At 41.3% G+C, this 19,866-nt stretch overlaps 1 protein-coding gene across 2 annotated transcripts in view; it reads right to left on the bottom strand.

Moving 5' to 3' along the window:
* EPB41L4A (erythrocyte membrane protein band 4.1 like 4A) overlaps window positions 1-19,866 on the bottom strand; it is a 108,527-nt gene that overhangs the window by 51,520 nt on the left and 37,141 nt on the right. For both annotated transcript variants that reach the window (XM_048503140.1, XM_048503139.1), the window contains exon 3: window positions 9,762-9,866. In XM_048503140.1, the coding sequence (XP_048359097.1) occupies window positions 9,762-9,866 (105 nt within the window). The remainder of the gene's footprint in view (window positions 1-9,761; window positions 9,867-19,866) is intronic.

The raw sequence follows: 19,866 nt of genomic DNA on the forward strand, positions 1-19,866 counted from the left end.
TTACACATCTACATTCAGTGGTGGGATCCAAAAATTTTAATAACAGGTTCCGATGGTGGTGGGATTCAAACAGTGGCACCGCCGCACACACGCACCTCCAGTTCCTATTGGGCAGGGAGGTTGCTTTAGTAACCCCTTCTCGGAACTCAGAAAAAATTAGTAACCACTTCTAGAGAAGTGGTGAGAACTGGTTGGATCCCACCTCTGTCTACATTACTGTACATTTGGTTACATCTTGGTACCTATCTGCTATCTCTTGCTCGTTGTGGTGCTGGTGTGCTCAAACAAAGAAACAGAGTTAACTTTATAACTTCAGATGTGCTCACTAGCATGTAAGCAATGGCTATCTCACTGAACAATAGCTAATGAATAGATCAGGTCATAAACAGTGACTTCAGCAACTCGTTTACATACAAACAGTTAACTCTTTTATAACTCAGCTGTGACAGACTTTCAAAATCCCAACAAAGCACCCAGTGAGCACTTCCTGTAAGGTGGAGACAAAAATCTGCAATTAACTTCCTGACTCTCTTGGATTACCAGAAGGTTTGTCTGTTTGTTTGTTTTGGCCAACTAGTCATATTCGACTTATGGCTATACTTGGTGGGATATTTCAAGGCAAGAGACATTTGGAGGTGGTTTGCCATTGCCATCACGACCCTGGTATTTCTTGAAGACCTTTCATCCAAATACTAACCAGGATTGACTTTGCTAAGACCTGACAAGATCAGGCTAGTCTGTGCTATCCAGGCCAGAGTTTACCAGGGGAGGGAGGGAGGGAGGGAGAGAGAGAGTAAGTGAGTGAGTGAGTGAGTGAAATGCCATCAAGTTGCAGCCAACTTACAGTGACCCAGTAGGGTTTTCAAGTCAAGAGACTAACAGAGGTGGTTTGCCATTGCCTTCCTCTGCCTAATGACCCTGATATTCTATGGTGGTCTCCCATTCAAATATTCACCAGGGCTGACTCTGCTTAACTTCCGAGATCTGATGAAATTAGGCTAGGCTGGGCCATCCAGAAGTACTTATTCATTAAAATCATGTGCTCCAGTTCTAGAGGAGAAGTTGAAGCTTCATTGACCTGAGTACACTTGGACTTTTAACACAAACACTCTCCAAATGCCACAACAGCCATTTCCAAGTAAACAAATGCTGGATTGTAGCCCTCAAAGTGAGCAAAAAGAAAACAAAGATGAGTTGGGTGTCTGTTATAGACCCCAAGTCTTTCAAGTCTGCAGTTACACAACTTTTATGTTCCATCCAGAATCCAGTACCAAATAAATACCTAAATAACAGGAGTAGTTCTAATGTTGGCAACACCAATTATACCTCCAGGATGATACCTTAAAATTAAATTTTACAAAGCCTGAGAAAAGGTTTTGTAACTTCTTTCAAATAGTATTTACAGGTCACTTGTTGGTTATGAATTATTTTGCTATACAGACTTCATCCAACTTTATTATATATTCACAGAACTCTCAGTTTTGTCTCCTAACGATGACAAAAGATAACCAAATCTGAAATGTTAATACTGAAGATCCTGTGTATAAAATTTCATTGTTTGAAGTTCAATAACACTTCAAATACTTGACAATCCTCTACAAAACTCTGTTACAACAAAAGCAAACAAATCAGACTTTTGTGCTTTGTGCACATCTCATTTCAATAAGCAGACAAAGAGTTATGGGTGCCTCAAATGTCCATTTTTCTACTCTGCAAGTAAAATGGCCATATTTGGACTTGCAGCTAAGTACTGTCAATAAGAAATAGGCTTTTAAAAATTTCACACCAAAATGAACTTCATCTGCACGTCAGGATGCTGCATGACTAACAGTGCCATCCTATCCATGTTTACTCGCAAGTAAGTCTTGCTTATTTAGTGAGCATTACTGTCAGATACGTCTGGCAAGACAGCAGCCCAAGCTAATCATAAAGAATGGAAATCAAGCACAACAGAATAGTTTTAAGAAGCAGAAAATGCCTGTGGTTCTGAATGTCCCAGGTGGCCCACATGGCACGGACAGCTTTTTTCATCTGCCCCAGACACGGCGACTGTCCCCATACCTCTCCCAGACCGACCTAGGCACTGTGATCCAACAGTCACCTCCAGATTAGATTATTGCAACTCACTCTACGCGGACCTTCCCCTGTGGTTGATCCGGAGGTTGAAATTGGTCCAGAATGCAGCACTGAGCATTGCAGCCTCAAGAGAGATGCATGTAGAGCATCTGGACATTAAAACTGCCTTCCTTAATGGAGAATTATCAAAGGAAATTTACATGGAATTGCCTCAGGGCATACTGCAACCTGAGTGGACCACTTGTATATAAGCTTCAGAAAAGCCTGTATGGCTTAAAACAGGCAGCTAGATCATGGAATGAGTCTCTAACACAGAGGCGTACAAGCCTAGGGACATGGGGATATCCATGTCTCCGGGCACACACCTTTCAGACATGTGACTGGAAGGCCAGCATTGGTGCCCCACCCCTGGCCTCCAGGGAAGAAGGGGAGATCTGCTCCACACACCCTGCCCCACACCCATTCCCCTCCCCCAGGCTCCCTGGAGCCCGGCTGCAGCTCTCCCCAGAGCCCAGGGTCTCTGGGACATTCTTTTATCAGCACGGAGGCTGGGGGTGGAGCTTGGGGGTGTGGTTGCACACCCAAGGACAGAGCTTGGGCATGGCCACACACTTCAGCCCCCGCCCAACCCCCCTCAAGGCTCCCTGGAGCTCTGCTACTGCTGTCCCCAGACCCTGGGGAAAGAGCACTTGCCGGCCTATGGGACGTGCTTTTATAAGCACAGAGGCTGGGGTGGGGCTTGGGGGGTTCAGGCCTCCCAGAGGCAGGGTCACTCCAAGCCCCGTCCCCAGGCCTCCGTGCTTATAAAACACGTCCCAGAGGCCAGCAAGCGGTCTCTCCCCAGGCTCTAGGAAGAGTAGCAACTGGGCACCAGGCAGCCGGGGGGGGGGGCTTGGGGTGTGGCCACACCCCTGAGCCATGCCCCTGAGTGGTGAGGCACCTGGAGACCTCGTTGTCTCCAGGCACCATTTTCCCTCGGTACGCCTCTGCTCTAACAGTACTACTGCACTACTGAAAAATCAAGGATTTCAGCAAGAAAAAGCTGAGCCATGTTTGTTCACCAGAGTGAAAGATGGACAATATCAATATGTGCAAACCTTTGTAGATGACCTGCTGCTGTTTTGCCAGAGCAAAGAGGATAAAGCAGAAATTGCCAGTACCTTAAACCAGGCTGTAGAGGTTAAACAGCTGGGCGAAGCAAAGCAATACTTGGGAATAAAAATGGAGAGAACCCAAGATGGCAGTTTTCTTCTTCATCAGAAACCCAACATTCTGGACTTTTTGGAATCAATGAATATGAAAAATACTAAAGGAGCGAGCACACCAATGGATCCTGCATACCTGAGCCTGCAAGACAGAACCAATGGAAGACAATCATAGCTACAGGGAAGCACTTGGAAAGCTCCTGTGCTTGAGTACTGTCACAAGGCCTGATATATCTGCAGCTGTAGGAATCTTAAGCAGAAAAACAAATTCACCCAATCACCACAATTGGGAAGCTGTCAAAAGAATGGCCAGATATCTCATCAACACCATGGACATTTAACTAAAGAGTTCACCCTGTGACAACTGATGGCTAGAGGGATATATGAATGCTGACTGAGCAGAAGACAAATTGGATTACAGGTCTACAAGTGGATACATTTTCTTCTATGGAGACAACTTGATCATTTGGACTGTTCAAAAGCAAAATATAGTTGCCAGATCAACGACAGATTCCAAATGCATTACTGCTTGCAATGCATGCAAGGAAATGCCAAGTTGCACGTAAGACAAAGGTTATATAGGTAACTTTGCTTCTTGGTCTCTGCATGCGTGTGTGTTACTCTCTGTGTGTGTGCACATGTGTCTCTGTCTGAGTGCAGATGCAGTTGTATGCTGGGTGATAGCTAGAGCCGGCTAGCTTATGTAGCTAGCTAGCCAGTTAGTAAGTAATTTGTTGTTTTAATTCCAAGTTACCCTTCTCTTATAGTCAGTATACCTTTTTCTTTACAAAGCAACTGACTCTGCTCCTTATTTGCATAACTTTGCAAACTTACCAAGTTTTTCTATAAGATTTACAACAGGATTCAACCAAGATGCTAGGCTGACACTCTAACCATTACACCACATTGGATTTCTTTCCTGAATGTGCTGGTGTCATTTGCAGTCACAAACGATTACAATACCTGGACATGCCAAAATACAGAATTTGCCATTATTTCAGATTCTAAAAAGTCTGCCACCTATCAGATTTATAAGTAAATACAGATTTGGTGCTTAAGGCTCATAGTGCTAAGATGGATCTCTGTCTACAGAAGGAAAGAGAGTGAAAGACAGCAGATCAACAAGAAAGGATTTGGGGTTTGTTATTTTATTCTGGTTTTAACTAGAAATATTCTTTCAATTACTATTGTAAGCCACCTTGAACCACAAAAAAAGGAGGGGCATAAATATTTTCATGAATAAATATATATAAAATACTCTGTACTAATAATATTGTGTGAAATGAAAAATATTCCATGAAACTGGCAGAAGCATGGATAGAAATATATAAGTCTATCTAACCAATCTGTCAAACACCTCTTCCAGAAGGAAGCAGTCACAAAACTAGATTTACATTTTACCACTTTGAATAGGGTTGCCATGTCCCCCAGCCACTGATGGAGTATGGTTACGAGATCTAGGTTGGAAAACTCCTGGGTGGAGGATGAGGAGGACAAGGACCTTAGTGGGGTATCAAGCCAAAGCATCGACCCTCCAAAGCATCTGTTTTCTCCACAGGAGCTGGTCTCTGTAGTCTGGAGATGAGCTATAATTCAGAAAATTACCATATCAAAAAAAGTCTTGGGTAAGATTCCTGCAAGGGAAGGGGAGGTGAGGGTGTGTGGAGTGACATGCAAGGGAGGGGAGGAAAGGGGAGGGGACCAAGCATCTGGACATGGCCCACCCACCCTAGTAAAGGGAGGGGTGGCATGCAAGGGGAGGGAATGACGGGTGGCATGCAAGGGAGGAGAGGGAGGGATGGGAGGGAAGGGGAGGGGAGGGGAGGGGAGGGGGTGGCATGCAAGGGATGGGAGAAAATTACCAAAGACTTTTTCTGATATAATTCTGATATAATTCAGATGAGCTACAATTCTGAGATAAGCTATGATTCTGGGGAATCCCTAGGTCCTATCTGGAGGCCGGCATCCCTACTCTTGAAGGTGCAGTATTCAAGGACGTAGGTAAGGGGTGAGTTCTTGGGTTCAACCCCCTATTACATGTCCAAAGCTCTGCCCCCCTGTTTGTGGGTTTTTCATATTTTTAGTGTTTTTTCAGTCTTTGGCCTGCAGGGAGTGCAGTTTTTAGGCTAGTAGCACCAAAATATCAGGGATTTGTTGGGAGACTCTCCTGATGATACCACCCAGGTCTGGTGATGTTTGGTTCAGGGGTCCAGAGTTATGGACTCCCAAAGGGGGTGCCCCAATCCCCCATTGTTTCCAATGGGAGCTAATAGAAGATGGGGGCTACACATTTGAGGGTCCATAACTTTGGACCCCCTGAACCAAACTTCACCAAACCTGGGTGATATTATCAGGAGAGTCTCTTAAAGATACCCTGAAAGTTTGGTGCTGCTAGCTTAACAATTGCACCCCTGACAGTAGGCATCCCCCCCCAAATTTCCCCAGATTCTCCTTTTAAATCCACCCCCTTCGGCATGGATTTAAAGGGAGAATCTGAGGTCCCCAGTGTAAACATTGAAAGTGATGCTGTTTCAGGGTGGGGGATAATCCACTCCAAAACAGCATCACTTTCAATGTTGTTTTAACTGTGGACCCCAGATTCTCCCTTTAAGGTGGATTTAAAAGAAAAACCTGGGCTCCCTAGTTTAAACACCATAGTTTAAACAGTGATGCTGTTTGGGGTGGATTCCAACATCACAGTGGCTGCCAATGGGGGGGCACACAAAACTCAGATTTTGCACCGAGCTCCATTTTTCCTAGCTACGCCTCTGCCTGGAGGGAAGGGCAGAAGGGACTGCCAGCTGGAAGTCCAGCCGGTGGGGGGGGGGGAGAAAAGGGAGTCTGCCGTCCCTCACCTCGGAGAGCTGCTTTTATAAGCACTGAGGCCGGGGGTGGGGCTTGGGGAGGCGTGGACATGGCCCCCGAACCTCCTCCCCTTAAAAATCTATAACTACATCACTGGCAGTATTCCCATATGCCAGGTAAGTCTTTCTTGGTCACACTATTATTCTGGAAGATTAGTAAAATTCTTAGTAATCCAAATTTTCTTTCCACACTCAAGATCTTAACAAAAGAGACCCACAAGAACTGTCCACATTCTCTGTGTGGATAGCTTAACCACAACATCATTGAGGCCCAAACTACATAAACCCATTTTTAATTAAATTGTGAGATAGGGATGTGATTTGAAAAGCACAAGGTTGCATGACTAGAAGGTGTCAAAATGTATAGTGTTATTTCTTTAAATATAGTCAAAATGTGTGCATTTCAATTGTTCGGTGGCAAAGCTACGCAAAAAAACCAAACCGTACATTTCACTTATCTACTTTTACAATTAATATTACCATTATATATTTTTACTATTGATTAAAACCAAACGTACATTCCACTTATATACTTTTATCTTTAATATTCGTTAAGATCAACCCCCTCCCCTCTCTTTTGTAAAAAGAACACACTGGGTCAAATTTAGGTCAAACCATCTGGACTCTTTATATAAGAAATCATTAACTAGGTTTAAAACGTTTCATTCACTGTTATGCCAATCATCAAAGTACCTATTGTACCACAACACTCAAAATCCAACATAATCTTCCTATTTCTTTCCGTTTCTACTTTGGGAGAGTCACTGCCTGTTAAGAAGGCCCCTTCTGCTGATCTACTATGGCAGAATAAAGATGAATGGATTGTTCTATTTGCAGATTTGTCACACTGCTCTCTGGTTTCAAGTATATATACATACCTAGCAGACATACAAAACTTTGTTCTGCTGAAACTAATTCAAGTGCACACATGCACACCCTCCAAGTTACAACTTGCTTACACATATGCAATATGCCAACCCTGTCCACGTGAGCCATTAAAGTCAATCAGTTACATGCTCCTGGACATTCTGTACTCCCTTTCCCAGTGCTTGCAGGGATGCTCTGTTACAACACAGGCAGAATGAATAGAGGATGGATCAGCTAAGTCAGGAGTGTTGAATTCATTTGTTACGAGGGCTGGATATTTCATAAATGTGACTTCGTCGGGCCAGGTCAGGCCCTCAGGTAGGCTCAAGGGGCTGCCTCAGCTGGCAAGCCCCCAGCAGGCTCGCCAGCCCAGACTGGCTACCTCAGCTTGAGAGGTTTATCAGGCTCACAAGCCAGCTGAGGCAAACCTCTCTTGCTTCCAATCTGGCCTGGTGTCCAGCCACTTTCAGTGTCCACTGAAATTGCTGAGTAGCAGAGGGAGGAGAGACAGGAAGATTGTGCTTGAGTCAAGTTTCATTTGTGAAAAATGCTTTTATTTGCTCTTCTAGGTAGCTAGCTTTGGACTTTTTAAGGCTTTAATTTACTTTTTTTAAAACATAAACTATTATAAGAACACAGTTTTAGTTAAAGTGACTTACACTGCTGACACATAGGGCCAATCTGGCCATTCTCTTCAGCATCGTACCAAAAGAATGTAGGTGGGGAAAGGTGTGATATTATGAGATGCATAATTACTGAGATCACATAGTGGATGAATTAGCAAAGAATAGCTTTATTTGGTTTCTGCTCTACTTTAATCTACCACAGAATTGAACTGGGTTTTTTCCTGATTTTTGAATGTGTAAAAAAGGAGACAATGCATCCAGTTCCAATTATTAATCTTTTTTGTCAGACTAGGGACTCACTTCACAAAAACCTGGTACTGGCAAAAGACTGAATTCCTACTATCACAGACATCCATATTGTCCAGCTCACTCAGCAGTCAGATCATGAATACACAAATATCATGAATACACAGCCCACTACAGGAACGTCAGATACCACACCACAGTCCTGAAGTACCACCAATACACAGCCCACCCATCAACCTGGTTTGATATACTGGTGAAAGTGAGGCATGGATTCAATCACTCTTATCACCCCTTTCCCATTTTCTGATGGACAACTGCCAATGATACAACTGGGGCTATACATGTCTGAGTCCTGGGTGGGGTTCTTTAACCTCAGGAAGTGTGAACTAAACTGTTTAACTAGATTGGGGTCAATGTATAAATTCCCATGTCTTCCAAACATGAGCCTTTTCTTAATTTTCATTTTCTTTGCTTGTAAGTTCCTGTTTCCACAGTTGGGGTGGGGCCATTCAGCACATATTTTTCTACTTCTAGTGATCAATTCGATATACCAGTTTGTATTATACCAGATATTATACCAGCACATGCTGGGCACACCTTTGTGTAATATCAAAGCAACCACTAGAGGGAGCAAGACATGTACAGAACAGGGGGGGAAATCCTGAAGAAACAGGAACTTACAAGGAAGGAAAATGTGAATGCAGAAAGCCCAAACTTGCCTCCAACTTTGTTTGAAGTGAGAATCAAACTAAGATACTATAAAAGGAGATAGCTACTGTATATTGATTAGGTAGAAGTATTACTTGCTATCAGCAGTGCTGAGTATCACTCCCTTTTGAGAGCAATCACGTCTTCAAAAATCAAAAATTAATTAACAGCGCTGCACTGAGACAATATACTGGAATTTGTAAGGTCTAGGCCAAATTTCTATTTCAGTAAGAAGCAGAGTGAGTGAGCGAACAAGTGTGAGCATGAGGGAGATGAAGAGACAATGAGCAAGCTGCTTAATCTCCATGTCTCAGTTTCATCACTAAAGTGTATGTTTTCAACACTTCATCTTGAGTCAGATAATCAGGCCTCAGGGATTAACATCAGGAACAGCATCCTGTTGTATTCTACCTACTGTTTCGATAGTATTTCACACATAAACCTTTAAAGAGATGACTCTTCAGTTCAGTTCAGTCCATGTACCTTTGACACTAACCCACTTGGAAAATACAACTAAGTTTTCAATAGATCCTAATATATTAGTCATTCCAGAAGTTTGGCATCGAAGTCATCACAAGGAAAACTGCCTAGCATGTAATGCAAATTTGATGTATTCATAAATGACAAACAGACTTATTTAGTACATTTTTATTCTGCCCTTCCTCCAAGAAACTCAGAATGGTATATAAGGGTCTCTCCTTTCCCTCTTCCATTTTATCCTCGCAGCAACTTTATAAGTTAGGCTGAGAAAGGGCAATTTACTTGACCAAAGATACCCAGCGAGCTTCTTAATAAGTGCATATTTGAACCTGGTTCTCCCTTTTTTTCCTTCTACACTTCCATTTTACTGGCTTATTGAAGTTCAGGAGCATGCTTTTCTAACAGAGCTATAGTCTACTCCGCTGTTTATTGTATGTATTATCACGTCCTTATTGAATTTTGTCTTCTACTTTTATCATTCCATTTTCTGCAGTAACTTATGATGTAGCATGGATTATAGTTTCACACGTACCTACAAAGTGACAAATTTGTCCAATTTTTCCCTTTATTTGCACGTAAGCATGAAAGCCTGCTGACAAACTACGGCGCTTTAAAATATGCCTAAAAATGGGTTACCTACAGGGTGACATTTACCAAAGGAAAATCTAATCTATTGTGGTTTTACTCACCGTCTGGTGACTTCTGTCACAGTAACGAAGTCCAAAGTAATCTATCTCCACAAGGTTTAAATGCTGGAATACGTAGCCTAGGACAACCGACCCTTTCGTTGACTTCTGTGGGAAAGAATGTACAGAGCCTTTTCATACAAGAGTTTTAGTCCTTTGTAAGCTCCACGGTGGCAGTCATGCATTCAGCCAGCTTTGTATACCACAGGAAGTTGCTTTATTAGTTAGAAATAGACATACTGGTCTTCAACTAAAATCTCAATTACAAGAAATTATTCTCATATGCTCTGAAGTAATTCTGTAGGACTATTAAACTGGTGATCCCATGAGCTCTGCATATATATATGTCAAAATGCCATTCTGTGATCTACTCTGTTAGTTCTGATATTTTGCCCTCTATTTGCATAAATCTCTTTAAAGCATTCTGTTTCAGGCTTGGGGAGGGGACAATTGCTCAGCTCTGAGTTTTCCTGTACTAGAAAATAAATACATAAGACAAGACAGGTCAAATCAGCTGTTGTGCCAGTGTAAAGTCACACACTATGATGTCTGTATTGCTGGCCAGTACTCCTGTTCCTAAAAACGAACACTGTTTTCTCTAAAAGTCAATGTAATTTTAATACTCAGTATAATTTAAATTTTTTTAATTTCTCATAGGCACCCCTCCTCCCAGCATACTTTACAACATCGACCTAACCTCTACCCCAGGTCCATCAAATGCATTTGATATAGTAGGTTGCTCCTTACAAACCACAGCAACCTGATTTTTTAATCATCTGATAAACTGTCACATTTTGCATTATTAATGCAAATGACTTTATGAGACACAGCATCTCTGATAGTTACAGTAACCTTCATATGCATAATCTATAACTCTATACACACTAGCTTTTTATGAAAGGGAACTGGAAGCCTGAAAAGTCATTTGATAATGATTTGGGAAATTACTTTCTGCAACAAAAATATTGTAAATAGTCCAAGCACAAAATTCCATCAGAGCAAGTCAGAAAGAGGGCAATCAATAATGAAGATATTTCTAGTTACACAGACTGCTTCATACTAAGATCAAACTTGCTAGAGGCTTGCATTCTCAGAGAAGGGACAAGTTTATTTGAAATACCATCAGTACAGCTTTCAAGAAAAGAACAAAGAATTGTTCAAAATTAGTCATAAAGCCATGTTTTATAGATCAGCAACAACAGCATAAACCAGAAAGGCAGGTTTCTGTCAGCTTCATAAAAATGACAACTACAACTTTCAGAAAAGATGGATTTTCTCTTGATACAAATGAAAACGTGCTATTGAGAGATCAAAACATATTTAAAATATTTTTAAAAGCTAAAGTAAACCTGATAACTCCAGGCCAAACTGAAGCATTCCATAACACACGCTCCTTAAACCACAAATCTCATGGATCTGTAAAAGTGCTACAGCTCCTTCCAACAGAAGCCCAGGGTTTTTAAAGCTACAGGGCAAACAGAACTCAATTAATGTCTCATTTGCAACTGAATATCTATCATCCACTCAGTCCCAGAAGTTTTGGATTTTACAGTGAACAGTCATTGATTAGATCTTATTTGCATCTGATGAAGTGGCCTCATGCTAGAATATCTCTTGTGTGACAATTTTCAAAGTACCACAGAACCTCTGTTTGTATGGACTGCAACTGGTAAAAACATAGAACAACAAAAGGCAACTCCAGCTGATAATCAAATTTCCACCATCAACATTAATTGTACTCCCTCAGCAACTTTTCAAGCCACTTATCAATATGAAACAGCTGAGGGGGCAAATTCCTGACTATGACAACAATCTGTAAGAGTCCTACCTGCAGGGCAGATTAACCTATCTCCAGTTTCAGCATAGGCAGCTGATCACAAGAAAGTCCCAAGCGTAACTGTTGTTATGGGAAGTGCAATTTATTTTCCCAAAATTCACTTTTTAAAATATTGTCATTGATTCTGAAAGAGAAGAAGAATTTTTCTCATTTCTCTTCATAACTTTCTGCTGCACCTGTATGCACCCTTTTTGGAACTTCAGAAACTGTAAGGCTATTTTAATGTTATACTTCATAGGGGTCATTTTCCCACTGAGAAATTAAAGCTGGATACAACTAGGTTTCAAAAGAAACAGCACCTTTTCATTACGGTTTCTCCCTCCTCACAGCAGCGTGTGTCTAGTGAAGACCTCAATGTCTATCACAGATTCAAGCAATGTGACACTCCCCACGAACATGCAATCTGCTCGATGGGTCTGTTCTTCCACGTCCTGATTGGCTGTTGTGTTGGGGTGGAACTTTTTTAAAAAACTTTTTTTTTGCGCAGCTACATCACTATGTAGATCCATAGGCAGAATTTCCCCACTTTCTGATTGGCTATTGTGCTGGAGCGGGAACACTACTCCGCCCCATGTTATTCTTCTCGTTTTTACGTTCAAATGTAGCCACACATAAACAATTTATCAAAATCATTATACCGTAGCTTCCTATTTACGTTCCTTCATAGCCACGCCCAGCGCGGCACAAAAAAAGGCTGTGCGCGCTCTGTGCATAGCCCACTGCGCTCTGATTGGCTGGAAGGTCCGAAGGGTGGGAAGAATAAGCCGCGTCTGTTCCCTGTTTCTTCCCACCGATCCGGCTTTGGAGCATGATTGGGAAAAAAGGTGCACTTCAATGCAGGTTCTGAAAAAACACGAGATAAGGGGGGAGCGCATGTCAGAACCAGGGTGAATCTGTGTTCGGCACTTAAGCAGTGGGGAGTTCTTGCTTAAATCGTGTTTTTTCATGTGAGTATCATGTGATAAATTGACCATGGACAATCGGCCAGAGTGTTGCTCTAACATGGGATAGGAAGGTGTGAGAAGATCTGCCTGTCTCTGCTAAGTTAATTTTTTCAGAAATTTTGCAGAATCTCCCTTCTTTCCTATCTCTTCTCTTTCTGTATTTCTTTTCTGACCAAATTGAATTAATTTGAAACAGACTCTGAAGTTCTAAATTCAGAGGCAGGATGGATAAAAATCAATATTTTAAATGATTTTTCAAAATTTAAATAAGGTTTACAAATCTAGATTAACTTTTTAAAATAAAATGCTTTTTGGGGAAAAATCTATCTAAATTTTTCTATTTAAGATACATTATAGTTCAAAGGTTATTCATGACGAAATAAGGATTAATTATTAATTGTGTAGCATAAAGCTGCATATTCATGTAATGTTTAAATTTTTTGGTAAATGAATTCCATTAATCCATTCACGACGTCATGGTCTCTCCAAGGTTCCTCCTATAAGATTATTTGGGACAGTTTTTCTATTTAAAACATATTATCACGTATGTTTGGTTTTGTAATTCTCAAAACTGTGAACATGCATCTGTTGAGATAACATGCCTCTTCTTCACAGCAAAAATGTTATAAAATAAACATACAGAGTTGAGAAAAATATCCTAATCTCTTTGTTCCTTTGCAAATATATGTAAACAAGCCCTCCTCCTCAACTCTTAGTCCTCCCAGCGCTTTGCTGCCCTCACCACTTTTGCAATTTAGATTATCTGTTCCTCAGAACAAGGCTCTATCTTTTTTGTTCATGCTGCATATAAACTGCCACATGCAACAACAATGTTATACAAACAATGAAACCATTCGCCGTGAGCTGCATTTTGGAAATCTCGACCAAATAAAAGATTTTGTCAAATGTTTTTATTTGAATTTTAAGACGATTGACTGAATATTATGTAAATGCAGAGCATCCACAATCTTGACTTATTATTGAATCTAATGCACTGTATATTTATGTTTACAAAATGGATGACCTTATGGATAGATAACCAGTTTGCTAAATACACATTCAAGCAAAGAGTCCTAATTCAACAATGGCTAATATTGCAAATGTTTACAAAGATAAAAACTAAGACCTTTATTAACTGAATATACATTTAAACAGAATATGAATAAATACAGATTAGATTGGTCATACATTATCCAAGTAAGTCGTGGCATAAATGCATAGTCTAACATATATTCATGATTAAAATTTGATTTACATGGTAAGCATAAACATTCAAGTGAAATTTTTCAAATGTAATCTCCTTCACTGAATCTGTTACACAGCAAAACCAAATCTTATTTTCCTAGAGCTGACATTACTGTATTCAAGAAGATGCCTGATCATTCTCAGGATGGACTGGATAAAAGGGAGTCTGTCCAGACACTGATCAAATATGCCATGTATCAGCCCCACACTTTCATGTCCTGCCTCCTTTTTATTTATTTGTGTCATTTATAGTCTACCTTTCTCACTTGGATCAAGATAGAATACACAGAGTAAGTCAATACAACATCCAATAAGAAATGCAATAGGATTTGGATTGCAGAAATCTGGAACCAACCAGAAATCTGAAACAAAGCATAAATATTAACATGATGTGTTAAACAATGCAAAATTCACATACTAGGATCCTACTTAGAGCAACAGATAGAACAAGCTGTACTCAAGTAGTACAGTCCACAGTCCCTAGTGCTAAGAAACCTGCCAGTGGACCTAGAGTGTGTCTGTTTCCCAGATGTACAATCAAGCAAAGGGTTGGCCCTCAACTCAATTCAAAATACATATTCTACCCTACCTAGTAGAATGGCTATGCTTATTACCACTATCAACAATTGCTGGCTGGTCATCAGACAAAGCTAGGAAAGGATTTGGGAGGGGCATCCTTCAGTGGTTTTGACAGTTTAGGGGATGGGAATATTAGTTGTTTTTGGGTGCTGTGTGGTTTCCGGGCTGCATGGCCGTATTCTAGCAGCATTCTCTCCTGACGTTTCGCCTGCATCTGTGGCTGGCATCTTCAGAGCCACAGATGCCAGCGAAACGTCAGGAGAGAGTGCTGCTAGAACACAGCCATACAGCCCAGAAACCACACAACACCCCAGTGATTCCAGCCGTGAAAGCCTTCGACAATACATTGGTTGTTTTGATTTTGCATCTTGCAAATGATGCTGTGCTTCTTATTTATTTTCAATAACATTCCATTTTAAAAATTCTATAAGCCATGCAAAATATTCAACAGTGGGAACAGTCTCATTCCCAGAGGAATTCTGTTAGCTTCATTAGCACTGCAGCATTCCACACCATATTACAGTAAGAGTCATATACATATAGAACTCTGGGGAATAGGGAATCTTCCATACTATCATATCATAACAGTGAGATGGTGAAAATTCAGAATAGGCTGAGAGAGGCATTTCAAATTATTCATTCCAGAAAAAGTGTCATCAGCTTTAGGAGAGTTAATTATTTTAATGCAACACTGTGTCATGTGATGTTTGCACAACAGAGGAACAAAAATATGCAAAGCTGACCAATCAACCTTATGAGATAATCCCTGATGGCCCAGCTGAAATTGAATATGGCAGGGCTAGAAGGGTACTGGAGGATGGGGTCCAAACCAACAAAAGGTGGCCACTAGACAGCAGGAAAGGGGGATGAAGTGGTGTGGCAGAAGTATGGGGTAGAGGGCAGCAGTGGCAGTCCAGAAGATGGCCTGGCTTCCAAACACAGAGGAGCCCCAAGCAGGACAGCAAAGGCTGTGAGAGACCCAGGACATTAAGTGGATGGTGGTTCATACCTTCCTAGGTACAAGCATACCATGAGAAGCAACTGCGAGGAGCCAAGAATACCAGGAGGTTATGTAAAATATTGCCCCCCCCCTCCATTTGCTCAATGAGGTCAGAGAATCCAGAAGATGAAAGAAATTGGGAAGGTGACTGTGAAGGAACCCTACATACAGGAAGAACCAGCAGATGGGCCACAGGGCACTTTCCGAAAAGCACACTGGTGTAGGGGAACACCATAGAGCAAAAGTTAGCAAGGAGGTCACCAGAGCAATTGACCTGCACACTGTGACATGCTCCCTCTTTTGGGTTATTCTTTTACTTTTATTTTTTGAAGACTCGCTGAGGTGTTTCTCACAGATACTGGGTGCTCATTCTTCCATCACAGTGGTAAAAATGAACTGAAGGAAAAGCGATCACCTCTTCCCCACTCCCCCCGATAAGGTGACCACTGGGCAAGAAAATGGTCACTGGCATGCTTGGAGGGGGTGGCTCCCCAGTAATGTTGTTGAGAAAGTTGGAAAGTTCTCCAGTAGCTGACCTGCACAAGCACAGTCCTCTGTGGGACTGCACAGAAGAACAATGATGAACTCTGGGGTTCCTGGTTGCCATCAAGTAGCCAGGAACTCAATCTGAGGCCATGGATGCTTGTGACATAATGTACTGTTTTGTTCTATGAAACAGGAGTGAAAGCATCACCAACACCAAATTGTATTTTAGAAAAAGTAAATAGATTCTCTGGTTCTGCTCATTCTAGTCTCAAATGAGTAACAATAGCTCTTCTGATATCAAAGCTCCAATTTCAGCACCCCACTCAAAATACCCTCAAAAAAACACTCCCACCAATTTTACTCCCTACACATGTGCAAAGCATTAGATAAACCATGTGAACACTGACAGACCTAAAAAGCATTTTGCTCCCCCCTCCCCTCAAAAATCTAATTTCATTAGGCAGGCTACTTTTAGCTACCTAGTCACATGTACCAGGGATGGGTCTAATACTTGAGAAAGGGAAGTCCAGCATTTCCTTTGGCACCTGGAACTAGCTGCAGTTTGGTCTTAGCTTCATTTTTACCATGAATAAAATTAGGAAAGCTTTCTAAATATTTCTGTTTTGCAACTAAACTTTTTCATATTTTAATCTTGTCAAAGAAAGCAAGATCGTTTTTTTTTCATCAACTAGGACCTTGGTTCACATGGACTACTGAATGGTTAACCTCTTGTGGCCACATTCAAGAGCTCTTTATTCACGGCATTAATAAAAAATGCATTACCTTCAAGACTCTGACCAACAGACTCTTGGGGTTAATTAATAAAATGCTCCAGGCAAATTTGCTCTCTTTTACAGGAGATTAAAGTTTGTTGAACTCTGCAAACTTTATTGGTAATTTAGACACATTTTTATTCAATGGATGCAAGCAAAGGAGGGGGGCCATACCCCCCCCTCCAAAAAAAGACCCAGAAAGTTCCCATAGTGCTGGAAATACTGCATCATCTGAATAGGTGCAAAGGTTAATTAATACCCAGAACCAAAAGTTCCAGCTGATAACAGAAAGAGAAAGAAAACACACTGGCAGGTTATCCATGTCTTCTTATAAGTCAGAACATGATTAGAAGATTGTTTGCAGTAGAGTGTCCTTGAAATGGTGTATGCCTGAAATGCCACCGACTGAGCAATTTGCTTTGTGTATAAGGTGAACTACTTGGGAATGTTTTTACACAGAATAAAGACAATGGAAAATGCAAATATACAAAACAGTACAAGGGACACAAGTACCTTCATAAGCACCAACCCTGTATCCCAAACCACACTTTGGTGCTGAAATGAGGGGAGGGGCTATGCCAATATCACATGCAGCATTTCAGAAATGCCCAACAGCACATAGTGCACATTCAGGAACCACCATTTTTCCAGTGCCCACCGGGAAACATAACAGCCTTCGTGCCCATGCTTATCCCATGACCAAGAGAAGCAGCACTTGCTACCAAAACATTCCTCATCCAAGAAGATCATAGTGGTGGAAAGTGTCATCAAGATGCAACCAACTTATGGCAACGCATAAGTTGGCAAAATACATGCAGAGATGCTTTGCCATTGTCTGCCTATGGCCCCTTCCACAGAGGCCAATAAACACAGGTGTAGGAGAATAAAAATCCCATTTGGGTGGGGAATTTCGTACAGATCCCACCCCCAAAACAAGCCAGCCCTGTGTTATTTCCCCCAAAACCGAAAATCGCTAAACTAGAGAGTCTTTTCAAAAATCCCGGGTTGCAGCCACTCGTGAGCAAACGGCTGGGTAGGAGCTGCTTTGTCTCCCTTTTCCTTTAAAAAACTTTTTGCAGCTTACATCTGCGGAGCTACACAGGTGCAAATGGTCATATCATGAGACATCAGCATGGCTGGGGGGGGGGGGGTTCTTTTGTGCATGCCTGCCATCTGTTATGAAAGAAACTGCAGAGCAAAAATATGATCACCCCTGTACCAGCTTCACCTGGCCATATATGTCTTAAGGACATAAACCAAATTTGCAAGTGCTTAAGGACATAAACCAAATCCTCTGAAGATGCCAGATGCAGGTGAAATGTCAGGAGAAAATGCTACTAGAACATGGCCATACAGCCTAGAAACCACACAACCCCCCAGAAACCAAACAAAGTCAAGTATAAGAAGAAAAACAGAATCAGTCACAATGAGTTATATGCTGCATATGAGCTTCACTATGCCCTGGAAGGGTTTATTTGTCAATACTAGCTCATCCCAAAAATCTCTGTAATTTTGAAATGCCCAATAATTATTGGCATACTACCAGCAAAAACCAATTGCAGCAGGGGGGGAGGATGCAATAGGCTCTAGAACAGGGGCCTGCAACCTGCGGCTCTCCAGATGTTCATGGACTACAAATCCAATTGGCCATGCTGGCAGGGGCCAATGGGATTTGTAGTCCATGAACATCTGGAGAAGCGCAGGTTGCAGACTCCTGCTTTAGAAAGTATTTGCCCTGTCCACACACAGTGGTCTAAAGTGTTGGTGCCCTATTCTACATTGATCATCACAGACAGAGAAGCAGCTAGTCTGTAAGCTATACAAAAAGATATTCCACATTATACTCATGTGCTGAAACCATATTATAAAAGATGTAGAATTCTGGGTTTCAGCACATGAAAGAGGAAAACTAGATAAGAAGGTGTAACAACATTCTTCAGCTGTTAGATTGTGAAAATGAAAATGAATTTCTGGAATTGTTTGAAAAATTAAAAATCAAGTAGAGTGCCAGCTTTCTTTGAACAGAAGCCGCAAAAAGGTCTTGTGTGGAAGGTTCGGCTCATGTAATGGTAAAATAAAATTACATATTTTTGCAAGCACAACCTGGCTGCTTCATTGTCAGAGGATTACATGAGAAGGAATATGTAGTAAAACAGTTCCCAACAGAAATTTGCACTTGCAGTAGTGGAACATGCTACCATATAACAGTGAAGATGTCTACAGTGAAAAGTCGACACGCAACAAAGTGATGTACTCCTTGAAGAAACTGAGGTTGAATGCAAGAAAAGGAAAATCAGGAAGAAAGAAAGCAAGACAAAAGGATGAGCTAACTATACTGACAGTATCAGATTCCATCCTCATGCATTGCAACTGATCAGATTCCATCCTCATGCACTGCAACTGATATCATACCCAAGCAAAAAGTGACAAGTCATAATAAAGTAACAGGCGAAGAAAGTGAAATCTCCTCCTCAATTTAGAACCAGAAGCCCCACATTTTCCAAGGACCCCTTAAAAAACAAATCAAGAAATGCAAATAATACAGTGTGTTCCATGGGATTCTGTCAAAGGTTATCCACACATGAAAAAGACGTGTATATAAAGAGTCTTCATCAGTGCAGAGGACATGAAGCTTCTCTTGAATAATAACTGGATAGTTCAGAGCTTCCTACTTAGTAGAGCTACCCTGGCAACAATTACTACTACAAATGCCAATCTGAGTGTATGGATATACAACATGGAACTGCATGGATATACAACAAATATGCATAACTCTGGCATAAATTATGATGCACTGGCAAAGGACATCTGACTCATTCCCACAAATGTACAGAACTGTCACAGGATACTGGTGATGAACTACTTTAAGTGGAAAATAATTCTCTATCTTGATTCAAATCAAGACCTTTCCACTGATTATACTGACATGCTGCAAATATTTATGGAGATACAGACAGTGTTGCCAATAATTTGGTCAGAGTGGATTATTCATGCACCAGTCGACACACCGGTCCAGAAGGATTCATTCAGCTGTTAGATCTTTGCTTCTCTTTGTGCATGTTTTGTGCAATGGGTCAGAAGTCCCCTTCCCAGCAGACATGGATCATGTATGGCAGTGGACTGCTCAGACAGAAATCATTTCTTCAACAACCAAGTATCACACAGGGAAAACATCAGAGAACAAAGAGAAGAAATAAAGTAGAAAGTCAAAAGTGAATTCAAAGTCCATATTTCCAGAAGTGCA

The sequence above is a fragment of the Sphaerodactylus townsendi genome, linkage group LG07 (assembly GCF_021028975.2).
Source record: "Sphaerodactylus townsendi isolate TG3544 linkage group LG07, MPM_Stown_v2.3, whole genome shotgun sequence".
NCBI lineage: Eukaryota > Metazoa > Chordata > Lepidosauria > Squamata > Sphaerodactylidae > Sphaerodactylus > Sphaerodactylus townsendi.